The following is a 13750-nucleotide window of genomic DNA, read 5'->3' as shown; positions in this document are numbered from 1 at the left end:
AACATTGTTAAAGAAGACAATTAACATTTTACGTTTTTCTTTTTCGAGGAAATGATTTTGTCTAGGTTTGGTACAAGATTCCGTGAGACTGCTAACCTGAAAGAATTAGTCAAATTTTTATTGCCAAGTAATGAACGGTTCTTGGTTTTAGCAAGCTTTAAAAGAGAAGTGGTTCAAATGGCTCTGAGCACTATGGGACCCAACTTCTGAGGTCATTAGTCCCCTAGAACTTAGAACTAGTTAAACCTAACTAACCTAAGGACATCACACACATCCATGCCCGAGATAGGAGTCGAATCTGCGACCGTAGCGGTCTCGCGGTTCCAGACTGCAGCACCTAGAACCGCACGGCCACTTCGGCCGGCTTTTAAAAGAGAGAAAAAGCGCTCACAAATATACGTAGAACCAAACATTGAGAGAAATTTGGCCGCGTGCTTGTGCAAAAGAGGATATTTCTCTAGTGGAAGACATCTGTAAAAGTCATCCAAAGTTTTACACATAAGAAAGCGGTTCTTCAGGCGGATGTCGCACTGCAGGTCAATCAGCTCTAGTTGAAGCACTTGTGCGACGTTCTCTTGCCGAAGGGAAAACGGGCGAACAAATATATATAAGTTCACTTATCTCCAAAAATCTGTTTTCAAACTGTTCTTGTTATTCGCAAATGATTTGAACGTAATCTGAAAAATCCACATCTTCTTTAACACTGTCTAGTGCAGGAAAATGTCCACATTTCTTCTTGCTCAACTGTTTTCCCCACAAAATAAGTTTTTTTTAAATGCTTGAATCGTCTGCGCTAAATCAGCAACAGAGTGATTTTCGCCTTGGAGTGAAATGTTCAAAGTATTTAAATGACCGGTAAGGTCACTCAAAAAAGCCAAATTCGCCACCCACTTAGGATCACAAAGTAATTCTTCTGAATGTCCTTTCATTTCAAAGAGGTATTTATTTCAACCCTCAAGAAGAAAAACCAATGAAGCACCTTTCCTCTGCTCAGCCATCTTACTTCGGTGTGGTAGGGGATGTCCGGGTATTCCGCTTCGATATCAGCCAGAAATTCTTTAAATTGGAGATGTGTGAGTCCATGCGATCGAAGATAATTAACCGTTCGAAGAACTGTGTCGGTAACATTTTTTATGTTGACAATCTTCGCACAAAGTACCTCCTGGTATATCAGACAATGGACTGCCGCGAATAAGGAACAGCCGACTTCAGCCATTTTTCACCTGACATAACCCAGGAATCCAAGGCATATCCCTCGTAGCGCAGGGGCTCCATCCATTGTTACACTGGTCAGGCGTTCCCATTTTAAACCCATTGACTCTAACACGTTTCCCGCGGCTAGAAAAATATCCAAACCCGTTGTTGTGTCTTATAATGGTATAAGGTCAAGAGGCGTGGCGGGCGGTCGTGCAGTCCGCACGGCCAGCTAAGCGACACGCCTCGGCCACTGCGACAACATACGAATTCGCCCGGGGCACTGGCCGCGGGTGATTCCGGGCGCTAGCGCCCCAGGGGCACTGTTTGGACGAGCCTGGTCTACACAATGGATTTGGCATACTTTCTGACTTTTTCAGTAATGGATTTGTGTTCTTGTTAATGAAGCAACTTCCCCAACACTAATTCTACATTATAAAGCTGTGCGTTAAACATCAATGTTCTTTGAGTTCATTTTTCACCAATAGTTTCTGTACATTTTCCAATCTCTTCTTTGTGGTTATTATGTTCGTTCTAATGTCCATCTTGGGATAAGCTGGAATGACATTATTTTTCATACTATTTCTATTGAAGTGTGTGTGCTGGGTCATCATTGGAAATTTTTGTTAGCTTTTCTTTATAACCAAAAATAGCCTGACTTGGCAGATTAATTTTAAATGCGAACATTTTGGGGTAGGCTTTACCATCACTGTTATTAATATTGTTTCAATCAAGTTTACTATTACCAGTGACTGTTTATTTATTACCACAATGAATTTTGAAAGTTTAAACCTCCACCACCAGATAGAGTTATGTGATTTAATATGACATACGTATTATGTTATGGCTTTGGAGTAATGTGTGGCACTGTCTCAGTGGTCACAGGCTCCTTTCCCTAGTGTGATGCACCACAGTCACCATTGTACTTTGTTAAACTGTAAGTCTTCTTATAATTGATTAGTTAAATCACTTCGGCATGACCACTGATCGTGATAGTTCTGGGGAAAACCAGAGTTTGACCACAATTGTGCAGTAGGTTCAGAGCTTTGGGGAACAAATGCCCGTTAAGAATAGACAGATGATTATTGTGAATGAAAAAACGCATACCGTATTTACTCGAATCTAACCCTCACTTTTTTTCCGGTCTTTGTAATCCAGAAAACTGCCTGCGGCTTAGAATCGAGTGCAAAAAAGTGGAAGTTCTGAAAAATGTTGGTAGGTGCCGCCACAACTAACTTCTGCCGTCGAATATATGTAGCGCTACACAGGCATGCTTTGTTAGCACAGAGATAAATACTGGCGCCAAAACCTCAGCATCAGTAAATAAATTTAAAAAAAAAAGTGGAAGACGAGCTTTTTTTTCTCCGCCCCGAGTTTCGACCACTGCATTTTCATACATTATCCAACGAAGTAAATACAAATTCCGTATTGTTCATCTTCAAATGTAGCAGAATTTCAATGTATTACGAAAATCCGACTGGCAAGACTGTTTGGGATGTTTGTCAATATGGCAAACTCTACGTTCTGAATTTTTTCCTACCTGTGAGAAGAGATGGTTGCTAATAGGAACCTGATGAAATGTGAATCACATGCAGTATTATCTTCACCATAAGAATAATATGAATATAAACATTTTGTCATGTATTCTTTCATGTTTGCTGCTATCTCATTTAAATCCTGTCTGCCTAATAAACTACGAAACTTGAGTGAGACAACAGCAAACGCGGAAGAATATACGTATCGTGTCATGTTTATATTCGTATTATTCTTATGCCTAATAGTGATGCAGTCAGAAATGAAGCACGGCAACTGACTAGATTTTTAAATCTAAGATGACTAATTTCTGTGCAGAGTTTGATGTACTAAAGAAGCGGCCGCAAAGATTTTTAAACGGAGAAAAATTTTCACCTAACTCTCGTTCAGAACATGTTCTATCATACGCAGTCTATTATTTGGTTCTTGTTGATCATTATCAAAGAAAGCAGCAGTGTAAGTAACAACAAATAGCAGTCTCTTGCCATTGTTTCACTAATGAGATGATTCCTCTCCTTTTTGTTTTTTTTATTGTAAGCGGCGGTAGCGCGCACAAAAACAAGCCATGCCGCGAGCGGCGACAGGCCGTAAACACGCACTATCAGAATGCGACAAACAATGTATGACGTGATACAGTAATGCATTTTCAGCTTAGAGTGACGTAAACACCTATAACAAAGAAAACGGCACTTATCAGATCAAAGCAAAATAAGCAATCTATTCAAACCAGATGAAGCACGTGAAAATGGAAGGGTACCCATATAAATATGGATGGAGCGCCTGACGCATAGCAATGGCTATGGCAGCTATGGCAGCCGGTAAAGCTTAACTGCTAAGATTACGACTCGAACCAAACTACTGTATCGTCTTTCATTCGACTTAAATTGGGTCTCATATTACAATGGACCAACTTTGTTTCGATTTGGAAGTGCGGCCTAAAACTTTTCTCTCCCCTTGAATTTCGAGTCTCAAATTTCTGGTGCGGCTTAGATTCGGGAAATTTTTTTTTCCTTTTATTTCGAGTCTCATTTTTCAGGTGCGGCTTAGATTCGAGTAAATACGGTATATGAAAGAGAAGGTAAATTGTATGCATGAACAAATTGATCGGCTGGGCCAGAGAAGAGAGTGAAGTCACGACGTAAGAAAATATACTTAATACTGGAAGATACAGTAGCCACAAATTGCGAGCAATTTTGGACCAGTTCCTCAGCCAGAAAGGCAAAACGGGACGGTCAAAGGACAGAGCCCAAGGTTTAGATGACATGCTTCAGAGAACAAAGTTGAGGATAAGCAAAACACTCTGTAATGAAATATAATGTTGATGGTGTAAGAGATAAAGTCAGCACATCGTAATTACAGTACACCGTTATAAGGCATCTCAGCTGTCTACAACAAATTATGTCTGTGGCAACTTTCAGTGTAGTTTACCAACATGGGATTTTTGAAACTTCCTGGCAGATTAAAACTGTGTGCCCGACCGAGACTCGAACTCGGGACCTTTGCCTTTTGCGGGCAAGTGCTCTACCAACTGAGCTACCGAAGCACGACTCACGCCCGGTACTAACAGCTTTACTTCTGCCAGTATCTCGTCTCCTACATTCCAAACTTTACAGAAGCTCTCCTGCGAACCTTGCAGAACTAGAACTCCTGAAAGAAGTAGGAGTGGGAGATGGGATACTGGCAGAAGTAAAGCTGTGAATACCGGGCGTGAGTCGTGCTTCGGTAGCTCAGTTGGTAGAGCACTTGCCCGCGAAAGGCAAAGGTCCCGAGTTCGAGTCTCGGTCGGGCACACAGTTTTAATCTGCCAGGAAGTTTCATATCAGCGCACACTCCGCTGTAGAGTGAAAATCTCATTATGGGATTTTTTTTTTTTTTTTTTTTTTTTTTTTTTATAATGCATTGCAGCTCAATTAGTCAGTGGCAAGAGCCTTAAACTTTTGGCAAGCAAATGCTGAACAGTGACTACTCTACCCTGGCCAGTATCCTAAAGCAGACACCAGAAGAATATGTTTGGAATAAATCAGGAAAGATCCCATATGCATGATGCTATTATACAAGATTGACATTCATTGTAAAATAAGAGTGACATAAAATTGACTTATGTTGCATATCTTGAGTTCTAAGGATGTATGAGACAGGAAGTGTCAAAATGGTTTATTAAAATATGCTAGTAAAGCAAGTACATACGTAAGCCATTTTTATGTCAAGTTGATTTATTTTGTTGATCACCTTCCCTAGTTGAGGAAAGAAGAAAATAAATGCAAATAATTGTCTGATGTGTGTCTATATGTATAACATTAGTCTAAGTTTCTTGCATTTTCATTGGCATTTAATATTAATGTTGGACTTTCTGCATAGGAGGTAATATTATGAATGCACACTCAAGTTCTCAATGAAAAATAACATGCTGCCGTAGTAACATTTGGCGTCATTGCCCCAAGATGTTGAGCTAGTGGTCTGGCAAAATATAGAAAATTTAAATTTTGCCTTCTATTGAAAAAGAGAGCCTCAGCAACTCTCTTACATCAGGAAAACTTTAATCTGCACAAAGAATATTTACTTCAGATTAATTGTGATGTAGATAATTAAGAAATGTAGAATATATCTTTCTTTTAAGATTATACAAGCTAGTCTGATGTTCTTATTGGAATTCAATAATTCTATTTATAAGTATTCAACAATCTGACAAGATACAGGAAATTGTGTATTCATCTGGTGAACTACCTTTTGTAGAAAATTTGAAAATAAGCAAGGTACTTCTGGAATGACAGAGTATACTTACACCACTGTGCAGCTTGCATTGTAAGTAAACAGCAATAAGACAGTAATCAGGAGAATCAGCAGCTTTTCTTCCCCAAAACAGAGGCTTTGCTTCTGTTTAAAATGTTTATTTACTACTGTTAATTTATGTATAGAATAAAGCTAACACTTTTTAAAAGAAATAAACAGACTCTATTCGAAGGGAATAATACAGAATTTGTCAAGAGCCTGAGAAAGGTGGATTCTAGAATTTGGTAAGAAATAAGAGAGGAAATAAACCATGCAGCAGAATACCAATAAAAAAATAACAAAACACCTTTGGTGGACAACAGAGTGCAGTATAGGAGTAGAAGAACGATCAAAGACTATGTAAAAAATGAAAATCTAGTGGGAAACCAAGAAGAATATGAACAGCATAGCAACATTGTTCCGCCCCCGGTAGCTGAGTGGTCAGCATGACAGAATGTTAATCCTAAGGGCCTGGGTTCCTAAGGACTGGGTTGGAGATTTTCTCCACTCAGGGACTGGGTGTTGTGTTGTCCTAATCATTATCATTTCATCCCCATCGACACGCAAGACGCCAAAGTGGCATCAAATTGAAAGACTTGCACCCGGTGAACGTTCTACCCAATGGGGGGCCCTAGTCACACAACATTTACATTTTTTTTAGCAACATTAAAAAGGAAAGAGACAAAATCATCAGAAATACTCAGTGAAAGTACAAGAAAGAGATATCAGATCTGATTGATCAAAACTTCAAGAATAACTATAGTATAAACACCTATCAATTATTTAAGATGAAATGAAAGAGCTTTCAGCCAAAGAGCTTGTGTTTTAGGAATGAAGAAGGTAATCTTGGTATGGACAAGAGAAAAATTGTAGTAAGAATTTTTTTAATATTACTGAATTGTAAGGAACAAAAAGAAATATTTGAATTAGGCAAATCTAACATAATTCAAGGAACAACTCAAGCTCCAAATTATGAAGAAATAAGAACAATTTTGAATTATTTGAAGAATTTTAAAGCATCATCAGAAATTCTAAAATACAGCAGATGAGAAATGCAACTGGTACAAGTTAAACTGGTGGAAAAAAAAACCTGGGAAGAAGGAAAAGGACTGGACTGCACTTTAAATGACAGGAAAATAACATTAGTCCACCCACTACACAAAAAAGTGACAGAAATTATGTCAACAACCATAAGATTATATTTATTCTCTCTGTAACGTGCAGATTATTTTCTGCAGCACTTTCAGAACAATTGAAGAAAAGTTGTATGCAGAATTAGAAGAATATCACACAAGTTTGTCAGAGGTAGGTCCTGTGCACTACAGATCCATAATCTGAAGTTAATATTTTAAGAAAAACTAAAAAATATTTGTATATGGTTGTAGATTTTAAATAGGCTTATGACTCCACATTCAGGCTAACTATTCAAAACAATCAGAAAATTGGTATAGATAAGAATACACAGGAGCTCTTAAAGAAATCTAATAAATATAAACTTTAAATGTGTGGTTCCACAACTACATATACTGATAAAATTCTCTCAAGCTTCCAGCCATGTCAAGTGATCAAGTGGTTAAAAACCCAAAAGTTTTCAGCCAAGTGCTCTTGGGCTATAGTCAAGTGTGACTTGTTGTGTGGTTTGTCCTTTTGTAGCCATGCTGCCACCTGTGATGTGCTGTTTCTGTATAAGATAACGTTTTGAGGACCACTGCACTCACTTCAAGCTCTGCTTAGCTGAAGGCCACTCTCTTTAGTGAGGATACATCTGAAATTTTTATTTCGATTGCTTCTTTCATAATGCTATGACGGAAACCATTTGTCCGTTTAATAAAAGATGTTTCACTGTTTGCAGTTTGGTGCCTGTCTTCCAGAGCATGATCTGCTACCACTGATACCTCAGGATACCACAGACAGAAACACCTCCAGTGTTGAATACTTATCAGGTAGCCATTGTCTGAAAGGAACCGGTGATAGTTTATTCAAAATTTTATGAATTGAAAGACATTTTCCTTGCTTAAGAGCTGTTACTTGGATGGGAAGTCACCACAACTTCCCAATGGCAGCCCATATTGTTGGACTAAGCATTGCTCCCATGGCAAGGATTGCTGATGAACGAATGCCTGTGACCCCTGCCTACAGTACCTGATTAATGGGAGTGTTGGAGGAAATCAAATGAGGCCTTGGTAAATGGGAGAAAAGTGCTGATTTTGTAATGGACTCATTCTCTGCTACCGTGTCCTGGCTTGGCAATATGCTCCCTCCTGCAGTCTCGCTATGTACCTCTTAATTCGGCCATGTTGGTCCTTTAGACAATGGTGACTTCCCTAAGCACCATCAGAGAAAACAAGTGTAATGTGAGGTTTCAAAAACTTAAAAAAGATAGTCTGTGTAATACCTTCTTAGAAGTGGATGCCTCCATATGTCTCAAATTTGTTGACAGAATACAAGCTGCATTTAATGCAGCCCCAAGAAGTCAATTCATCAGCATCACACAAATTGCAGGAAGCAAGATCAACTGTCCATAAAGTGTTACATATATGGTTATGCCTCTTTGAATACAAAGTGCAAAATAGACCACACATTGCAGCCAAATGATCATCCTTTGCAGTATTCATTTGCATGTTCCATGCTGGCAGTCGTAGATGCTCACAATGACTACCTGGAAAATTGCCTGTTTTCACATGTAGCAACATCTCACATTTATGGACATGTGAATTGCTACAACATTAGGATTTGTAGCTCTGAAAACCAAGACAACATACATGATAACATCTGTGACACCTTGAAGCTTAATGCTTGGGATAGCCTAATGCACGTTAGGGTGGCAGGCTCATTTTTCTTTGGAGAGTATACCATAGAGGGAAATGTTGAACTTAACATGATTGAACAGTTTTTGCTATCACAGATCAAAGAGATGCCAATGTCCATTACGTTCCTGCATGATGATACCCTCCTACATCATAGTTTGGAGATGCAGGAAGAACACACATTTCCTGAGAGGTGGATGGGTCACTATAGTCCACCCGCACTCTTCTGATGTCATGTCATTGGATTTCTTTTTGTGGAGTTATGTCAAGGATCACATGTACACAACACCATTCAATAACACTGCTACCTATTGTGCATGAATCACTGAGGCTGGAATGCTGACCTGTACATGGACAGAATTCAAATATCACCTTGATGTTCTATGTACAGTGAGCGGTGCATATATTAAAAGTCTGGCATAACAGAAAAAAACTTTATGAGTTTCTGATGGTTTTACAACATACAATGATGCTCTATCTCTAGTAGAGCAATGATTTTTCCAAGTTATGAGTTTTTGAAATGATAGCAGAACTTTATTGCCACCCTGTATTATTTTCAATTTGTGACTTATTACTCAGAAGAAACTTAACAAAAGATAAATGTATTGTGAGGCTGTTCTCAATATACCTAGTTTGATGAATAAGCCTGCATGATTCAGTGATAATCAGGTGCTGACACTTGATATTATCCTTATGATGTGTTTAGTGTGCAATTAATACTTTCTGTTTAATTGTAGAACTCCTACAAAAATTATTCCAAATGGCAGTAATGAATGGAAGTATGCAAAGTAAACAAACTTTCTGATACTTCCTTAGCCAAAATCTGTTAACATTGCTGAACTTGGTCTTTGGACAAACACTGTCCACTTACTGTAAACCATTGAATAATTTTTAAAAATATTTCGTTTATTTTTCTTCTGATGTCCTGTCTCTTTTGTGCATAACTATGATGCTTGCATAATCAGCAGAGAACTCTTTATCATTGTTTGATGGTTATTTGTGTGTATCAAGAATGTGACTAATCCCAATAGTAATTAGACACAACCAGAAAAATATTCTTCATGAAAACTGTATGAGCTGTGCAACATGATCATTTGCTTTCTATCAGCTAAATACAAAGTGAACCACTTTCACTAAGTCATATGATGTTATGTCCTTAGTGTAGCCACTTTGTTGTGTGAATAAAACTCTAACATATTTGGCAACTGAAGCGTTTAATTTCAATAATCATACATTCAACAATGTGAAAGAACAGCGGTAATTTGAGTTGTGGCAGTTAAACTACTTTCTCATAAGCAAGACAAAATCATTAAAATGTGTTTTATTGGAATTATGTAAAGATGAATTGCATCTGGCACAAGTGTTTATTTTTCTTCTCTTTTTCTTTCTTTTTTACCCCTTTTTTCGCTGCCTCCTCTCTTTTTTGCAATATCAGCTTCATTGTGTTAGTTTATTTATTAGCAACCAATAAAATTATTTACATGTGAATTAAACAATGGAAATGACCACATCTGCTGGATGATATTAAATGCTGAACCATATAAGATGTGCCTAGTCAACTGTCATGCCCCATCAGAAGATGCTGATGAAGAAACAAAGAACAGTTTCTATCTCAACCTAGAAAATGTAGCAGATGGGCTACCTAGGCATTTCAATGCCAAAGTGGGAAGAGAAAAGGAGTATTGCCCCACAATTGGCCCTGATAGTAGCCATGAAACAAGCAATGAGAATGGTGTCAGGCTAATTAACTTCACTGAAACAATGAGAATGACCATCAGAAGTATGTACTTCCCATGTAGAGAAGTACATTTGGTTACCTGAATGTCCCCAGATGGAAATATGAAGAACCAGATCGATCATTTTCTAGTTGATCGAGGGCATCATGGAAGTGCCAAACATGCAAACATGTACGAACCTTCTGCAGGGTAGATATGAACTCCGACCACTTCTTGGTTGTGGCCAAACTATGTCTGAAACTGTCTACCAAATGACAAAATAATGCAGAAAGGATGGTCTGCTTTGACAAGGAAAAATTGAAAGCTGTAGCAGTGATACAGTGATACCAAGAAAAATTTGCAGAACATCTCAAAACGTTGGAAGATCCTAACAACATAGAAGGGACATGGCTGACACTACGGAATGCAGTGCTACTGAGTGCAAATGAAGAGCTTGTTTGCCTTCCAAGACGCAAAAGTAAACCTTGGTTGATGAAGAATGTCAGAAATCTGTAGAGACCAGATCAGCGAGGAGGCTGAAATGGCTAGAGCAACCCTCAGACGATAAAAGAATAGCTTATTGTGAGGCGAGGTGAAACACAGACTAGCTCGTAAGGAGGAAGAAATGGGAACACCAAAATAATCTGATGATAGCAGTCGAAGAGACAAAGTTATAATGCCCCTTTTTCCAGGCCTGAAGATTTGCCAGTGTTGTCTACCAGCAACATACATTGGTTTTAACGAGTGAGACTGGTGAAGTGTTACCATCCCTAGACCAGACAAACATACTTAAAAAAACATTTTAAGAATTTATTGAACCATGACAGCCTAACAGTGTTGACAACTCAGACACGGGTCCAATTTGAAGAAATCTGTGTTGCGCTAAAGGCCCTCAGTAGCAACAAGGATCCAGGTGGTAGTGCTATTACAGCTGAGATGCTACGCCTGGGGGGTGAAGCATTGGTGGAGGCATTGAAGCAGTTGATATCTGCCACCTGGACAGCGGAAAAAATTCCTAAAGAATGGAAGGGCGCAATTATATGCCACACAACTATCCAAATACCGCAGGATTTCTCTACTTGAAATTGGGTACAAAGTATTTACAATGCTGCTCTCATCTCTGGATGGTCGTCTCTTGATCACATATATACCTTGAGGCAACTAACAGAAAAAATTTAGGAGTTTGATCGGAAACTACACCTCATCTTCATTGATTTTAGACAAGTGTATGACAGCATTAACTGCTGCATGCTATGGAAAATGGTGGAAGAACTCGACATTCCACCTAAATACATCTGACTAATAGCAACTTGCTACTCCCAATCAACTTGCCAAGCAAGGTTTGGCAGCCACTATCGTCACCATTCGGTATTCAAAATGGATTGTGACAAGGAGATTGGCATCAGTGGTATTCAACTTGTCCTTGGAAAAAGCAAGCCGCAACACCGATTGAAACAGAAAAATGAAGATGATGGGAATGGATGTAATCCTGGCATTTGCTGATGATGTTGTGATCCTTGGCAACACCCAGGAGCAAGTAAGTGCTGACACTTCATGATTCCTCCACAACATGAAACAAATATGGCTGGCAGTGAATGAGAGGAAAACAAAATATCTTATTGTCTTGTGATGACATCAAGCTCCTCTCCCCTTCATTATTGTTGACAAGTATGCCTTTGGATGAGTAAGAGAATTCAAATATCTTGGATCCAACTGACCAATAAAAGTGAAGAGACAGAAGAGGTGCAGCAATGAATAACAAATGCTAATTGCATTTTCTTCAGCCTAAACAATCTATTCAAATCCCGGCTGATATCACTAAAAAGCAAGATTTGGCTGTACTTTTATATGGTTATGAAACCTGGCCAACTTCAGCAACAACTGAAGAAGCAATTTGTGCGTTCAAGATGAAGGTACTGTGAAAGATATGTGGACCCGGCTACAATACTGTGGAAGGTAAATGGGAATGAAGAACAAAAGAAGACCTTTACCAGTGGTACGGAAAGCCACACATCTGCCACATATTGGGGCAGAAGATGCTACAGCGGTTTGGCCACATCTTCTGAGCTGATTGATCCCTCCCTAGCCATGTTCTCCATTCCCAACCTGCTGGGAGACGCCCATAGCGACGACCAAGGATGCGGTAGAAGGATCGGGTACTGGCAATACTCAAACAAGTGGAGCCGATAGCCATAGAAGATGAGGCTGGGGACTGACAGAGATGGACCGCCATCTGCAATAAATGTCTCCTATACTGAGATTGTGACTGACTGGTGTTTTTTTGTTTTTGTAATGTGTACCTTTGCAAATTTTTGTGATGTGCAGTTTGTCATATTCTTTTTGTATTGTGGTTTGTATCCCTTCTTTTTCTGCTGTAGGCCTTAAAGACCTGTAAATGCAATAAATGATGATTAAACAATGGAAAATACAGGATGGAATAATGACAATGTTGTGACAAAGATGTATTGCTACTCACCATATAGCAGAGATATTGAGTTGCAGGGGGGGGGGGGGGGGGGAAGAGGAAGACTGAGAAACAAGTAAGCTTTTGTCCAAAAGGCTGTCTTCTGAATTAGACAACACAGAGACACATGCAAAAGCAAACACAACTCACATACACGTGACCATTGTGTCTATCTTTTTCTTGTGCCTGTCCTGCGACTTAACATCTTCACTATATGATAAGTAACAGTCTTTCCTTTTCATAATATTTGCAGACATATTATGCTGATCTGATCACTATTAATGAAAGATGGCCATGCTTTTTTAGCTTATGAAATGTTCATAAGCCTGATTTTCTACCAATCCCATGGTATTTTCCAACATAGTGAGTCTCATTGTAGAAAGAGCTATATTAATTGGTTTTGAGTTATTATTGAATCCTTGTAACTTACAGCATGTAAATGAATAGCTGAAAATATTGCAGATTATGAAAACAAAGAAACAATTGGTTAGGTAGCTTTCATATTTTTCTTCAGTATGAAATCGGTTATGGGTGTGATTACAGTTTGTGTTGCCCTAACCACATGTTTTTTTCTGTCTTCCATCTCACCTGTAAATTCTTTAGTGGCAGCTCTTGGTTATGAAAGCTGTGATTACAGTTTGTAATACCAAGAGTGTATGGAGTTTATTGGTATGTTCTAAATCATTTCTTGTTGGTGTTTGTTGCTACTTCTGTAGTCACAGGTGACATGAACAGACATAAAAAGTGATTTAATAAAAATACATTGCTGTTGGAGTGTTTTGTATTCAAAATGAATTCATGTAGGATTTTTTCTTCCAGGAGTAATGTGTGAAATTGATGAAGAGGTCTGCAATACCACAGCAGAAACAAATTGCTACAATGGAGGAATCTGTATTGAGGGACCTGGAATATCATTCAGTTGTATTTGCTCTCCAGGTAATTTCTTTACTTATTTATGTCTCATCCGATTAGCAACTTTGTGTGTGTGTGTGTGTGTGTGTGTGTGTGTGTGTGTGTGTGTGTGTGTGTCTGTGATAGTACAGATTAATTTTAATAAAACATTCCATATATGTTCATTTTTTATTGGATACAGAAATACAGCTGGATGTATAGAGAAGTTTTCATTTTGTGTGATAGTATGCCAGTTGCTACTGGTTTGTTTACTGATGTTCATTTTTATTTTGAAATTCAAGTTGTGAAGTTGTGCTTGACTTAACATAATTGAATTTTTCATATGTGGTTGTGTCTGTGATTAGTTGACCAATTCT

General features: G+C 38.6%; 1 protein-coding gene and 1 non-coding gene across 2 annotated transcripts in view; one reads left to right on the top strand and one right to left on the bottom strand.

The window, feature by feature from the left end:
- Positions 1-13750, top strand: part of LOC126482131 (protein eyes shut-like) — a 259779-nt gene that overhangs the window by 35936 nt on the left and 210093 nt on the right. The window contains 1 exon segment of the mRNA XM_050106108.1: positions 13302-13418. Within this exon segment, the coding sequence (XP_049962065.1) occupies positions 13302-13418 (117 nt within the window).
- Positions 4197-4271, bottom strand: Trnal-caa (transfer RNA leucine (anticodon CAA)). The gene has a single exon. It is a non-coding gene; the product is annotated as a tRNA-Leu (tRNA).

This window comes from Schistocerca serialis, chromosome 5 (genome assembly GCF_023864345.2).
Source record: "Schistocerca serialis cubense isolate TAMUIC-IGC-003099 chromosome 5, iqSchSeri2.2, whole genome shotgun sequence".
Classification (NCBI taxonomy): domain Eukaryota; kingdom Metazoa; phylum Arthropoda; class Insecta; order Orthoptera; family Acrididae; genus Schistocerca; species Schistocerca serialis.
The sequence above is the reverse complement of the archived record's forward strand: the minus strand, read 5'-3'. Positions and strand labels throughout refer to the sequence as shown.